Below are 14,666 nucleotides of genomic sequence, written 5' to 3' on the forward strand. Positions count from 1 at the left end.
AATCTAACATGCAACTCTAATTTTTAAAACTCTTGATGGAAAAAGAAATATAAATGAATACTGTCTTGACAACATAAAAACACATCTCAAACATGAGTGTTTGAGAGAACACCAGAAGCACTACCATTAAAGTTAGGGATGACATAGACTGCCCATTGCATCAGTACTGTTATTAAACACTGTTCTGAAAGTATTGGCCAGTGCAATTTGGCAAGAAAAAGAATTCAGAGGTATAAATTAAGAGGAAAGAGGTTAAATAATTCCTTGTAGACAATATGATTATATACATAGAAAGTCCAATAAAATTAACTGACAAACTATTAGTAAAAATAAGAAATTTATGAAAGCTCTACTAGATATGAGAACATATTATAAGGTTAAGTTAAATAAAAGTTTTGTACTGGAAGAGAAATAAATACCCTAATAAGTAAAATAAGTCAAATAAGGCCAAGACAAATTCAGTAGCTTGTCCAATGTCACATAGCTAGTAAGTAGCAGAGCTAGTTAGAACTCCGGCTGTGAGTCTTCTCTAATGATATCTACTGCTCATCACAGCATTGTTTGTAAACTGGAAACTACTGAAGTGTCCATCAATAGGGGAATGGCTAAATAAAACATGATTTTTATCTGCATAATGTAAAGAATGTGGCAGTTCACGGGGAAGGCAGTATAGCACAGTGAAGATAAGTAGTGACTCTATAGCATCTTTCTACACTGATGGACAATGACTGTAATGGGGTGTGTGGGGGCGACTTAATAATATGGGTGAATGTAGTAACCATGATGTTGCTCATGTGAAACCTTCATAAGATTGTATATCAATGATACCTTAATAAAAAAAAGTGAAATGCAAAAAAAAAAAGAATGTGGCAGTTAAAAAAGGTAGAAAAAAAGGAAGGTGGTAATATTGAAAGATTGCAGTGATATCTTAAGTAAAAAACAGTACGTACAGTACGATTTCATTCTTAAAAGGATATGATTTTTATATATAAAATTCTAGAAACATGCAAACATTTTCCCCTAGAAAATAACATAGGAAACTATGTTTTTTGCAGCCCAAAGAATCCTACCTCACAGACCATGTTGAGTACGTAGTGACACGATGGAATCTCCATTTCTAGAATCTCCATTCCTCTGGCTGTTGAGAAGGAGTATATACTGGGGGTGAGGGGTAGATACAAGATGACTAAGTAGCAGTGGAGGAGATGTCAGATTTAAGATCATGTTCAAAACTAGAACCCAAAGATACGCTGGTGACTTAGACTGGGGGTATGTGAAAAGGGAGGAACCAAAGATGACTCTGAGGTTTTGGGCCTAAGCAAAATGAAAAGTGATGCCATTTAGTAGATAACAATTATTTGGGGAGGAGACAGCTGGTGGTGACTTGGACTGAGAATTTAGTTTTGGAAATGTTAAGTCCAAACTATTAGGTAACCAAATGGAGACCCAAACAGAGATGACTATACACACTACCAGAAGCTGGAGAGGGAATCATGGCTGGAGAACACATTTGGGAATCATAAGCATGTAATTGACATTGAAGGCCATGGGATTGGATGCGCTCATCTAGGGGATAAACGTAGACGAGGAGAAAATTTCCTGCTCTGGTCCCACATTGAGGGGTAGATGGTTTGGGCAGGGGTACAGAGGGAGAGGAGAATCGAGCTGAGAAGCAGCAGCTAGTGAAGCAGGACTACCAGGGAAGTAGGTGACCTTGAAGCCAAGTAAACACAGTGTTTCAAGGTGGAGCAAGTCAAGTCATTCCCCAAATGCCAAGAGAGGTCAAATAAGGCAAGAACAAATAACTGGCAATTGGATTTGACAAGATGGAGGTCACAGGTCCTGTGGTCAACAGCAGTTTCAGGATAAGCGGCAAAAGCCCATCTACAGTTGGTCAAGGAAACATGGAAAGTGAAGGAAGAAATGATGACAATACGCATAGACAACGGTCTTCAGGAGTGTTGCTCTACAGCTGGATTCAGGGTAGGAGGTATCAAACCAATAAGCACATTGCAGAAATAGACTAGAAATTAGGTTTCAAAGCAGAAAAGAAATTGTTTCCAAAGCACAGATTTATCTCCAAGTATTCACATGCTTTATTACGTAACGTATTACTTTAATATTATAAAATGTACAGTATGTGCATCTGTATGTATAAGTGAGGAAGCTGTGGCTTCAAGAAGTTAAGTAACTTGTTCAAGGTCATGTAGATAGTGATGGGGCCAGAGCAGACCCAGGCACTGTGTTTCCAGAGCCCATACTAAGAAAAAGCATGAGGAAAGAGCCGGGAAAGGTTCGAAGCACCTTGCCCTAGCTGGGGACGGTCGTAGCAGAATGATCGTCAGTCAGCACCGATTAGGAGACTGCCAGTGTTAACACAAGCTTTCCTTTAAGTCTTGCTAACATGTCTGAATTACAAGTACTTATAGTACCCAAAGGGTAAGTTTTCAAAGCAAATATTCTTCTTTTAGGACAGTGAACACACACAAAATACAAGCATCTTTTAATCAATAATGTATCTTAAGCTATGAACAGTCTTGACTTGTAGTTACAACACTCAAGTAGTTTAAAATAAAAAACAGGCGGCTGGGATACAGCATAAACTACCTAAGCAGTCGTGTCACCCACCTGTGGTCAGCGCTGGGTTTCGGTCGCCCACTCCACAGTCTTCTGTTCACTGAGGAAGGCGGTGGGGAGGAGGGCAGGGGCGGGGGAGGTAGGGAGGGCAGAGGAGGTAGGTCCCTTTTATCCTTCCTCAAGCTGATGCCTGGGCTCCTGTCCTCATCCCCTTCTCCGTCATGTGTGAACGTTCTCCGGGGCTTGGGCAGGGGGTTGATGAAGGGTTTCGGAGGGCAGCCCTCCCAGCCCCGGTACACACCCTCCAGCTCCTGCTCCCTGGGCCTCCCGCATAGGCCCTTCTCTCCCTCTGCAGCCCCAGCGGCAGGCGCCCGGGCCTCCAGCTCCACGTGGTGGGACCTGAATTCTGAGCCACTGCCGCCCCCATGGTTCTCAGCAAGGGTGGGCCGCTCCTCAGCCTTGTCCGGCAGGCAGTGTGGGGAGTAACAAGTCCCTGGTAACTGGGGATTCAACCCTGCTGACCCGTCCCTCAGCGCCTGCTCAAGCTTCTTGACCTGCTTCAGCACCGAGAGGCTGTCATTCTGGAAGCGCTGTTTGCCAGGCCTGGGCTCCCGGGCTCTGCCCAAGCTCGGCGCCAGCCCCCTGTCCGGTGGACTGCGGTCGTGCCTCCGCTCTGCGTCCTGTCCGCCACCTGTCACTGCCCCTCTATTCCTCTCATTCTCCTGGTTCTCTGTTCCCGGCCTGCCTCCGTCCTGAGCCTCCGTGGCCTGAGCTCTCACACCATCACTGCGTCCGCTCTCCACCTCACAGGACATCAGGTAATCCGCTGGCCCATCTGCTTTCCTTCCAGGTGCGGGAGGGGGCAGCTCCCTTTTCCCTTCCCATTCTGATATCTTGTCCTTTATGCTGAGGGGCTTGTGCCGGGCCCCACCTCGGGCAGGAGGGCAGGGGTTCTGAACACCACTAAACTGCCACTTGCCGGCCCCACTGGCTTCTTTAGCACCAAGGTCTGAGGCTGGGTCACTGATGATCATATCTGAGCTGAACATGTTCTGCTGGAAACAGTCCACTCGTGACTCTAGCTCCAGGTTGCTGAGGCTTGCCAGTGGGCTTCTTCTGAAGGGCGAATCCCGATCAGTCTCTAGGAAAGGAAAGGAGGACCTAAATGGCTTCCTTCCACGGTCTTCGCCTGTCTTTGGACCTTCCACCTTGACCCTGAACAAGAGACAAACACTGGGTGAGGATTTTTAGTTATTGTTCTTGGCTGGTCATACAGATTTTCTGGAACTCAGATATAAATGTTATATGCTCATCGCAAATCACAAATAGTGAAACACCATTTAAGAAAATCACTTTATGCTTTTCTTGGGAAGACAGCCTGGTGGAATGAAAGGAACTATTGGACTCTGCGGTCCAACAGACTTGGGTTTAAATCCTAATAGCCACCGACCAGCTGTGTGACCGCAGGCATGTTGCTTAACTTCCCTAAATCTCATTTTTCTCATCTGTGAAGTGGGAATAGTAGTAAAGGTACCTAACAAGGTGGCTGCAGGCACTGGATGAACCAGCCTACATACAGCATCGAGCCTGTCATGAGTGAACAATAAATGGTGTTTGTTATTATTAGCTTTTTACTCCAATAAAAAGAGGAGAAACTTTATGAGATATAAGATTAGATAGCATAAATTTCCTCTATTTCTGTAAACAACAGATGAGCCATGTAATAGCTATTCAAAAATCAAAACAACAGCATAAGTCATGAAGTTTTTGTTAATTCTGGGCTTGATACCTGTCCTGATTTGAGTAGATAAAGTCACAATTATTGGCTGCATTTGAATTGAAACTCCTCTAGAATGTAAGTCCCATTAGGCTGATCTATCTGCAAGGACAAGGATTGTTTTGAATTTTGGCCTGGTTTGGCTACTGTTGCACCCCTAGCACCTAGAACAATGCCTGGCAGAGTAGGTAGTCAATAAAAATTGATTGCATGAATGAATGAACAGATTCAGGTTTCATCCACTGTCCAATAAAGTGGTCACTAGCCACATGGAGCTACATAAACTTAAATCAAATCAAACTTTAGTTCTTTACTTGCACCAGCCTTGATGGCTACTGTACTGGACAGGGCAAAAGAATATTTCCATCATCACAGAACGTTCCGGCCTAGAACAGACATGTAGCTCCAAATAAGATTTTTACATTAGTTAGTACCATGAAGATGTTAAAAGTTATTTTGAAAGAAAAACAGAGAAATATTTGAAAGCTAGTCTAATGAGAATGGGAGTATCTGTGTTTTCAAATGCAAAACATTGCTCCACTAGCTAAGGTCATGACTAAGCACAGTGACCTTAGATATGCCAAGATTAGCAAACACACATGGACCAACTTCATGGGACATGTTTTTTGAATATATAGATCTGACTATATATGAATTCTGAAACTCCAGTTAAGGTTCACAGTGAGGGGTGAATAATTAGCAATTTCATGCATCCTGTTCCAAAGACCAGCAGGTGTTTATACAGATGTCTGCCTGGATGGGGCATTAGCACTTAAACTGTGGCTCTTAAACTTACAGCATAAATTAAAAACTTGTGATAATGCAAACACATTTTCACGTGTTAAATGCTGCTAGCAAAGCAGAATTCCTTATTTAAATACACAATTAGCATTCATAACAGACTGCTTACAAAAGAGAAACACATTTTTAACTGTTCTGTCACTACTGAGGACATTAGCATGCATTCAGATTTTAGAATCAAAATCAGAATCAGTTTCTTGATATTTTATTGAAAGTTCAAAAGGCAGAAGTTAAAGTCCTTGCTCTCATTGGGCTAGAGGCAAGAAGAGGAGACAGAACAGACACATAAACACAATTCAGGTTCATTCATGCTTTTGTGACAACTGATGATATATAATCATTAATATCACATGTACTGTTACAAATATCTTTGACAGTAGATAAATACATGGCTTTAGTCAGAGGTACCTGGATTCGAATCTTGACTCCATTTTTCATCTTAAAATCAGACCCCTGTCTCCAGTCTGTAGACTGGAACTTTATTGGTACACAGGCCAAACTGATCTAGTTTGCTGAGCCCAGCACATAGTAGGCAGTCCATAAATATTTGTTAGATGAATAAATGGATGAGTTATATGTAATGTGCCCAGAGTACAGCACACATTATAACACACGTTATTAATCAATGGCAACGAGTGTTATTGTAATGATTATAGTTACTGTCTACGATCCAAAACATCTGGAATGACTTCATAATCACTGTCGTAGCCATCTAAAGCCTGAAGAGGAAGAAAGGATGGCTTCCTGGAAGGCCACACTGGATTTACAGAGCTCAGGCAAGAGAAGCGAGGATGATGAAAACTGGGGGCACAGTGCCTTCTCCACACGGCTGCTGCACCCAAGAGTTTCTTGAGTTCCTGTTTCCAGGACTTTACTGCCCCAGGAGGGGGTCTGGTCCAGGACGCCGAGCTGCGAACAGCTGAGTGAGCCACAGCTCTGTGGCAGGGTGTGTGAGAGAGCATAAGAGGGAAGGGCTCCATCTGGAGAGAAAACCACCCTCCTGATCTGAGGTGGGCAGAGCTGGCTTCACAGACAGATGCAGCTGCAAAGGTTTAGGGCTCAGGGATAACTAAAGCACCTGAGCATCCTCATAGTTAGAAAACAACCCCCGGACCAGAAGGCATAATTATATGCGGCAGGGCCTGCGTTTGCCGTGGGATCCTCCTCGCAGCTCTGGCACCCGTCAGGCCTTCCCTTGACCACTTTGGTCGTTGGGTTCTTAACTGAGCAATGCATGGAGACGATTTACAGGAGGCACATCACAGTGACTCAGAAAAGAAGCTCCTTAGTTCACGGAAGTGGGGTTAGCAAGGAGCGCAGGCTTTGAGAAAGGACGGAGACAGAGAATCTGGGCCAACTTCTATGCTCTCGGGGGAGAAAAGTTCTTACTTGTCAGCCAATTTGTAGCTTAGGTTTTCAGTCTGGCTGTGGCTGCCCTTGGACGGCCTGCACACTGTCATCATGTCAGCACTGAGAGGAGCTGCAAGTCGCCTGGGGGAACAGGAGGCACACTCAGTGAGCCAGGACAGCAAATCTCAGGCCACACCCCAAATGATTTTTCCCTGATAGAGTCCACCCAGGAGTTGGGCGGGGTATGTGTGTGTTTATGTCAGGATGCACCATTTAGAATCCCTGACCCGGGAGAGCGGGGCAAGGCACAGAATCCTGATCAGACTCCATGCTGCCTCGTCTCAGATATATATGTGTGTGCGTGTGTGTGTGTAAACATATATATGTCTTTGAAGTAAGGCCACAAAAAGTTTTAAGACATGTAATTTTAAAAAGCAAAACATAAGTACTAGCACAACACTTTTCCAGGCTCTTTCATAGAAGAGAAGAGTTGCTATTTTATCAGAAACAAGAAACAAACCCGCTGCCAAAGCAGAAATATCTACACAGAGGCAGTCCACTCTCCTGCTGGCCCTCACGGCAGGTGTAAACCCACAGTCCTTGGCTTAGGAGCCCTGCACAGACAGCCTCACCCCCGAGGAAGAAATGGCAACCCCTAGGTCATCTGTCTGGTCTAAGGGAAACTGGGAGGTGGTCCCAGCAAACCCGCGAACTCCAGGCATCTCAAACCTGGAAGAAAACAAGGACTGAATGGCTATCAAATCAGCAGCCTCCGCACAGAAGCGGCAGCTTTGTGATACTCCAGGGCCTGACAGCTGCAGGAACTGAGGTAACAGATTAAACGGATTATTTCTACAGCAAGTCCCTACAGAACTCGGTGTCTCTCCAATTCAGGACCAACGGACTCAGGTGGGCATGGGACCCGCCGAGAATGCCGACAGGACGGGGCGTGCAATTCTTCTGTAGAGCTCGAATACCTCCTGACCGGTCCCTCCGGATGGAGAGGAGGTAACTCTGAGTATTCAGATAGCAGAGATTCATGTTTCTTTTCCACTTAACTCCCAGGGAATCCCTCGCCCAACTCCTTTTCAAATTTCCAAGATTCCTTTCTCCTCTCTCAGGAGGCCTTACCCACCAGCTGATGAGGTGGCTGCCCAAGGTCCTGCCAGTCCATCCCCTCACCCAAGGGCTGGGCTTCAAGACACACACAAAACTCTAAGGAACAGGGAGAGGGAAGCCGGAGGGGGAAAGGAAAAAAGAAAAGGAGAAGGAATGTGGGTCACACATTAAAAAGACAGGGGTTAGGCGCTGGTGAGCTGAAAAGACAGGGAAGGGAAGTGTGTTTGGGGAGGACGATGGAGCTCGGGCCTGCCCAGGGGCCCCAGTGGTCCCCGTACCTGGGGGCGCCAGTGCTGAAAGCAAGCCCAGCTCTTTAAAGAAGCCAGGTTCCGGGGCTCTCCCCTCCCGTTATGGAGGAGAGCCTCAGAGGCCTTGCAGGGACAGGAAGGAACTCACTGCCCCTCTCTAACGCCCTGCAAAGCTTCTGGAGCAGCCCCATTTGGTGGCGCCAACAGACACTGCTCTCCTATCCTGCCTGTGGCAGGGGCCCCATCGAATGTGAAGGACTCCCAGCGCCTGCACCCCACCTCCACACAGAGCAAACCCCATTGATGCAGCCTAGTTCCATGTGAGCAGCAACTCTCACCGCCCAACCTCTTCTTCAGGCTGGCATCCCATTTCACTGCAGTGCTGGGCCCTGGGCAGGGTGCACTCGGCCTCAAACGCGAGTAAGACCCGGGGCCTGCCCTCGGAGAAAGCACCCAGGGCTGAGCTTGGGCCACCTTCCGTCCTGTAGCCCCGCTCTCCCCAAGGCAACCATTTCCCTGTGTGTCCCAAGAAGCCATGGCTTTTCCAAAAGGGACAAAGCCCACTGTGTCTGACGCAGAACCAAGTATGGACTTGGCACTTAAAGATCACAAGAAGCATTAAACAACATGGTACTTAAGTGCACTTGAATCCCCTCGGGCAATAATAACTTCCAGGACTGAAACCATGGCTCCAGAGAAATGGCTGATGCCCTACTCTGAGGGGCAAGTTTACGTGGGCTTCAGGGGCTGGAACTGCGAAGGCAAAGAAACCCAATGGCTCAACAATCCACCCGCCAGCAGGTCCGAATTCACAGGAACGGCCAGACCTGCTCTCACAGCACCGCTGACCCTTCCCCTTTCGCCTCTGAGGTTTAAAAGTCATTAATGAGGTGACAAGCCTAGCCTTATTTGCTAGGTGGGAGTAGTCTGTGACTTAAATTGCCATGATAACTTCACGGCCACTTTATAGGGATTGCAAGATGGAGCTGTTTCCCCAAGTACAGTCCGCTGGGGATCTGTACCAGTCAACTTGGGGACCTTGTCAGACATACAGATTGCTGGGCACCACTCCAAACAGATTGTCCAGGGACAGGCCTGGAATCTGCACTTAAACATGGTAAATTAAAGACCTCAGGTGACTTTTACACAACCCAAAATTCTTTCTTTTTTCCTAGGTAATTTGCCCTTGTGACCCAAAAAGACTGGTTTCCAGGAGACATAATGTATGTAGGAGTAGTAATAACACATTTTCCTATGCAACAGCTTTACATATAGATAGAATTTCCCAGTCACCAGATGGGCTTCATTAATAACTTTACTTAGATTTAAAATGTCATATAAAATTATAAAGCTAGATGGTGGGTGCATGACAGTTCATATTTTTTTTGGACATTTGAGATTTCCTTAAGGTTTTAAAATTATCTTACAAATTGAAGGAAAATATTTTAAAAATACCAATATCTATAGCCAATTATATTTAATAATCCAGTCATAATCAAATCTTGTTTTTCTTCTTGTTAAACCAAATACTGTAAAACCTGCTTGTGACGCGAAGGTTCTCTTTGGGCATCAACGACGTCAAGTCCATTGGGGGCTCAGGGGAAGGTAAGAAGCAGTGGGAAAGTCTTCTCAGCTTTTGATCTGTTAGAAACTGCCTTCTCCTGTCTTGATCTGCTGACAATGAGAAAATCTCTTCTAATAACGTCTCTGAATTAACCTTTGATTTTGGGAGATGGGGAGGGGGTGGGGGAATGTATCATACATAGTGAGATGCTTCTGGTCAGTCTCAAAAGCCCACAGAAAAACATAATTGCTCTGACTGACATCACCAAATCAAAAAACTAGTATTATTTTATAATTCCTTTAAGTTGACCCACTAAGGCTTGAAGTTCTAGCGTGATCTCCAAAAACACTATTTTTCTTTTCTGAAGGGGCTTGGAGAGCTAAAACGTGAAATCATTAATTAACAAACGAATACCTCCCGAAAAGGGTCAGGTTTTAAAACAGAGAGAATGTGTTCGCACACATAGGAGGAGGAGGTGACCAGTATCAGATCTTTTCTGGGGAGCTGTTCTTGCCGGAGAGCCTGAGGGTACCTGCAGGAAGGAGGGGTGAGCCAGTGCACACAGCGAGGAGCCCCTTGACCCATCACCAGACCAGGGTGGGGGCAGCTCCTCTACAGTCCTTCCATGCCTGCCTAGCTGCTCTCTTTCCTCCTGTCTTTGAGGAATCAGCAAAGACCATCTGGAAACACCAGTCTGGTGAAGGCAGTGTAGTCTTCAGTGCTAGAAGCCTAGTGTGTCTGCTACTTGGGGTCTGAAGCCTGGCCTCTGATGACTCCTATTGATAAGAGAGCACTGTTTACTTTATTCTAAATATTAATTATCCATTTATAATATTAAAAAATCACACTGGATGTCACTGAGCCCTCACCAACATTGATAAAGCTTTTCCACTATTTTGGTGAGGCTTTATTGTGCCATCAGGGTAAGTGGTATGTGGTCTACAGGAACTTTGCTATCAAAGTCACCTGCAAAAAGAAGTTCAGATATTACTGCTTTAGAGACTGCTAGAAAAACAATCTGGACATGTTTGAGCTACTGGGAGGAGAGCTCTGATTTTTTCCAACTCTTAAAACGAAAATCATGGCCTAAATAAAAAGTGAAATCTGGAAATGTCGATAAACTGATGAAAAAACAAAATGTATGTGAATTATATCTCAATAACACTATTATAAAAAATGTTGTACAACTGAAACTAACAGAATATTATGTCAAGTATATACTTAAAAAAAAAAAAGCAGAGACAATTGCTAAAAGTGAGGATCTGGGCCTCACCCTACACAGACTTCAATATCAAGGCTCATTGTCACTGTAAAGGAGGCCTCAAGACCAAGAATATAATCTGGTTTTTAAGATTTTCTGTTGGTATGAATACCCAGTTACTGACAATAACACTTTCCTTTAACAATTTGATCAGTATTTTCCTGACCAACACCTGTCCGTTTGTCTGACATATGAAGCCCCTGGGAACCTGTGGCTAGAGCAGCCTCAGCCTGCGGGCTGGACCACACTTCACAATGCTCCTCGAGGCCAGAGGCAGCTGAAAATTTTTACTGTTCTCTTTCACGAGCCCAGGAATTATTTTTTCACACCTCAGATCATTCTCACATAGAGAGATGTAGTGGCTACCTCAGTGGAATGGGAACACATTTTTCACTTGACAACATTTGCAGATCCCTCTTTTTCTCCCTCACTCACTTGCAGTGTGGAAATGCTTCCAGATGTTGCCTTTAGGTTCACCATTAGGTAGAGGGTAAAATGAAGAAAAGGACAGTTAGGTGGCCATCTTGCATCTGAACACTATTAACTCAGGAGGGCCGACAGCACGACACACAGGTGCTGAAACCACAGCGCCCATGAGGGAGTCGTGCCGTCACCCCTCCTGCGTTAATGCTGGTGACTACCCACGCCCCCTCTCTGGAAAAAGTTAGTATGAGTCTGCCATAAATCATGACAGTATGAGCTATGAAAGTTACGAAATATGCTAATGTTGCCAAAATATGGCTTAAAAATCTGAACCCAGGTAAATATGTTTTCTTTTAAGTAAAAAAGCACACCTCCTTTCTGTTCTTCTGTGTATTACAGGTCACTAAACTGGGAGGAGTCGGGTTCTAACTTCTTGCATTTTCCAAATATACACACTTGCTCTTCTTTCTCTCTGTTCTTGGGTAGGCCAGAAACCATTTATATCTAACCTCTACAGAGGTTAATATTAATGGTCCTACCATTTTTCTGATGAGGAAATGGAGGCTTATGGAAGTTCGGTCACTTGCTTAAGTTCACACAACTCATAAGTGATAGAGCCAGGAATGAGCGTAGATTTCAAAGCTAAGTCCTTATACATCATCACTGTGGCCTTTTTATAGTATCTAATCTAGACTAGAACTAGATTCTGTATCATTATTTTAGTGACTGTCTTATTCAGCTCTTCAAGATAGCAACTGTTTTATAGTTATTTTATTTATACCATGCCAAAGTTCATGCACACATGCCAACTGAGTTGGGAGAGAGAGTGAAGGTTTTCTAAGGGTCTCTCTTTTTATGGTTCTGTGATTATAAATTTCTATACTTGGGGAATCTATCCTAAGAGTAATTCTAAATATGAAAAAATATTTACATAAATGTTTATAACTATGTTATTTATAATATTGAAAAATAAAAAATAAATAAATGTCAAGCAATATGATAACAACCTATAAATACCTATTCAGAGTAAATTTAATTATGTTAACAAAGATACAATTCTATAGAGACTGAAAGGAGATTTGTGGCTGCCTAGGCCAGGAGTGGGTAGGTAAGAGGAAAGGGGAATGACTGTAATGGGTATGAGTTTTTTTTTTGAGTGATGAGAATTGACTGTGGTGATGGTTACACACTATGTGAATATACTAAAAACCATTAAACTACATTTGACATGGGTGAATTGTACGTGAATTATATTTCAATAAAGTTGTTATTTTAAAAAGGCAAATTAAAAGTCTAGCTAAAAAAAAAAGGATTATTATTAAATGGAACAATGCTGTTTTAATGTTAGCCAAAAGAAACAGGATACAAAAACTTGTGTCCAATATGAATTAAAAAATGGTTGAAAAGGGTGGGGAGAGATCTACTCCTATTCAAAGCTGTTTAAGAAAATGACTGGAAAAAAAAAAAAAAGAAAATGACTGGAAGTAAATGTAACAAAGGGTTAACAGTAGTTGTCACTGGGTAAGAAGCTTTGATGTTTGCCCTTTCTCTCTACTCATTTATATTTTCAACAACAAAAAAACAGATTTCCAAGTTTTCTATAATCAGCATGCGTTATTATTATTATGACAAAGACTTGGGGGAAATGCAAACCCTGCTGCTCTCCGTGGGCACCTCTGGTCGGCCCTGCAGCACACCAGTCAGCCTCGTCGTCGCCTCACCAGAAACACGGCTGCGGGACATCAGGCTCAGCTGAGCTCATCGGTACACCCCGTTCTGCTTGGCCAGAGCACCTCCTGGATGGCAGGGTCAGGGGCTCTGCACGTCCTTCTCAAGAGACCGCCGAGACCTGGATCCTGCTCTCCAGTGACCACTTCCCAGTACAGATGTTTCCATGGTCCAAAGAGGGATTCTATGGGGACCTATGACTAACAGGGAAGTAATCAGATGAACTCATTCTTCCAACTACTAGTTGTGTCTCCTTCACACAGGGAAATGAATAAAGCCTGGGAGAAATATAAAATCAATAGATTTACTTGCCCTCCGGGAGTTTTCATTCTTACACAGGCAGTAGGGTGTACAATACTGTATTGTATACTTGAAAGTTGCTAAGATGCTAGATCTTAAATGTTCTCATCACACACACACATTAACTGTGCGAGGTGACGGATGCGCTGACTAACCTTACGTGGTCAATCACTTCACAACCTATGCATGTATCAGATCATCATGTTATACACCTTCCTTAGACTTACACAATGTTATATGTCATTAAAGTTGGTGGTGGGGAGATGCACGCAAATGTCTCCAATATAAAACACAATATGATAAGCAAAACAGATTTAGGTGAGATCTGTGGTGGATCTGGGCTTGAAGGATGGGCCCACTTTCCTTTGGGGAATAAGGGTGAGAGGCACAGATGTTTGCATAAACTCAGGATGACTAACTGCTTAAGGAAACGCAACGCCCCAGTGAAAAGCAGCACGACTGTCAGATTACACCCAATAGAGCTGCTGGATTTCTTCGCAGGGGTCAATCAACATGTGAACCAACACAGAATCTAGGAACACAACTTGTGTGGATTTTCAGAAAACTCCTACCAAGATATTTCTAGAGCAGAATAACCTTAAATGTTCTGATTTTGAAGTAATTTTAAGCTTGCTGAACAGTTACAAGAATGGTACTGAAAACTCTTATATATCCTATACCTACATTTATCAAGTTTTAACATTCTCTCAGTTAAAGACTGCTGTAAAATGCTGTCTGGAGGTTCAGTGAAAATGAGTAGCATCCTACCATGAGCCACTTCTGTGCTCCTGAATCTAAAAGTAAATGGAATCTGACAAACCAGTTTACTGAAATAACTGAACATGCCCAGGTCCAAAAGAAAACACAACCCCAAGCCCACCCCTGGCCCTGCACCAGGGCCACCCAGGAAGGCACTGGAAACATTACGGCCAGATTCTCAAACATGCAAGAAGAGTTAAGAAAACACTGAAAAATTACAAAGATGCGTGTGTGTTGAGGGAGGTGGGGAGGGTTGGGGGACCACCAGCCCTACCAGATATTAAAACACACTACAAAGCCTCTATAAGTATAACAGTTGTGGTACTGCCACAAGAATAGCTCAGTAGACCAGTGGGACAGAATAGCAAGTACAGATGCAGGCCCAAGTCCACACTGAATGTTACATAACTATGTTTATAACTCAGTATAGGTAGTAAAGGTGGTAGTTTAAATCACTAGGGCAAAGATGGACTTTTTACTAAATAGTAAATGGTGCTGGAAACCAAATAGCCCCAAGAGGTTCAAGTCAGAGCGCTGCAGATGCCATGTGTCTGCCGCCTGGTGAACTGAGGGCCCCCGGGTGTTTCTCAGTGAGCTCGCCAGCCACAGGCGAGCGCTGGTTTCACAGAAGGGCTGCGGGCCCGACTGGCTAATGGCAGCGCCCAAAGGACCTGAGAGGCCCTGCCTGACTCCTGGGGAGCTCCAACCGCCCTCTGAACCCGCTGTGATGGAAACAGTTGAAAAAGTCTGATTCCTTTT

General features: G+C 44.1%; 1 protein-coding gene across 4 annotated transcripts in view; it reads right to left on the reverse strand.

Annotated features, from left to right (window-relative positions):
- The window catches only part of DENND2A (DENN domain containing 2A), an 87,834-nt gene that overhangs the window by 58,989 nt on the left and 14,179 nt on the right, over positions 1-14,666 (reverse strand). For 3 of the 4 annotated variants that reach the window (XM_036926095.2, XM_036926092.2, XM_036926096.2), the window contains exons 2-3: positions 6,545-6,646; positions 2,629-3,792 (exon numbers count right to left, since the gene is read on the reverse strand). In XM_036926095.2, the coding sequence (XP_036781990.2) occupies positions 2,629-3,792; positions 6,545-6,618 (1,238 nt within the window). In that variant the 5' untranslated portion in view covers positions 6,619-6,646. The remainder of the gene's footprint in view (positions 1-2,628; positions 3,793-6,544; positions 6,647-14,666) is intronic. The other variant, XM_057504831.1, reaches the window with a different exon arrangement.

Source organism: Manis pentadactyla, chromosome 7 (assembly GCF_030020395.1).
Source record: "Manis pentadactyla isolate mManPen7 chromosome 7, mManPen7.hap1, whole genome shotgun sequence".
NCBI classification, from domain to species: Eukaryota; Metazoa; Chordata; class Mammalia; order Pholidota; family Manidae; genus Manis; species Manis pentadactyla.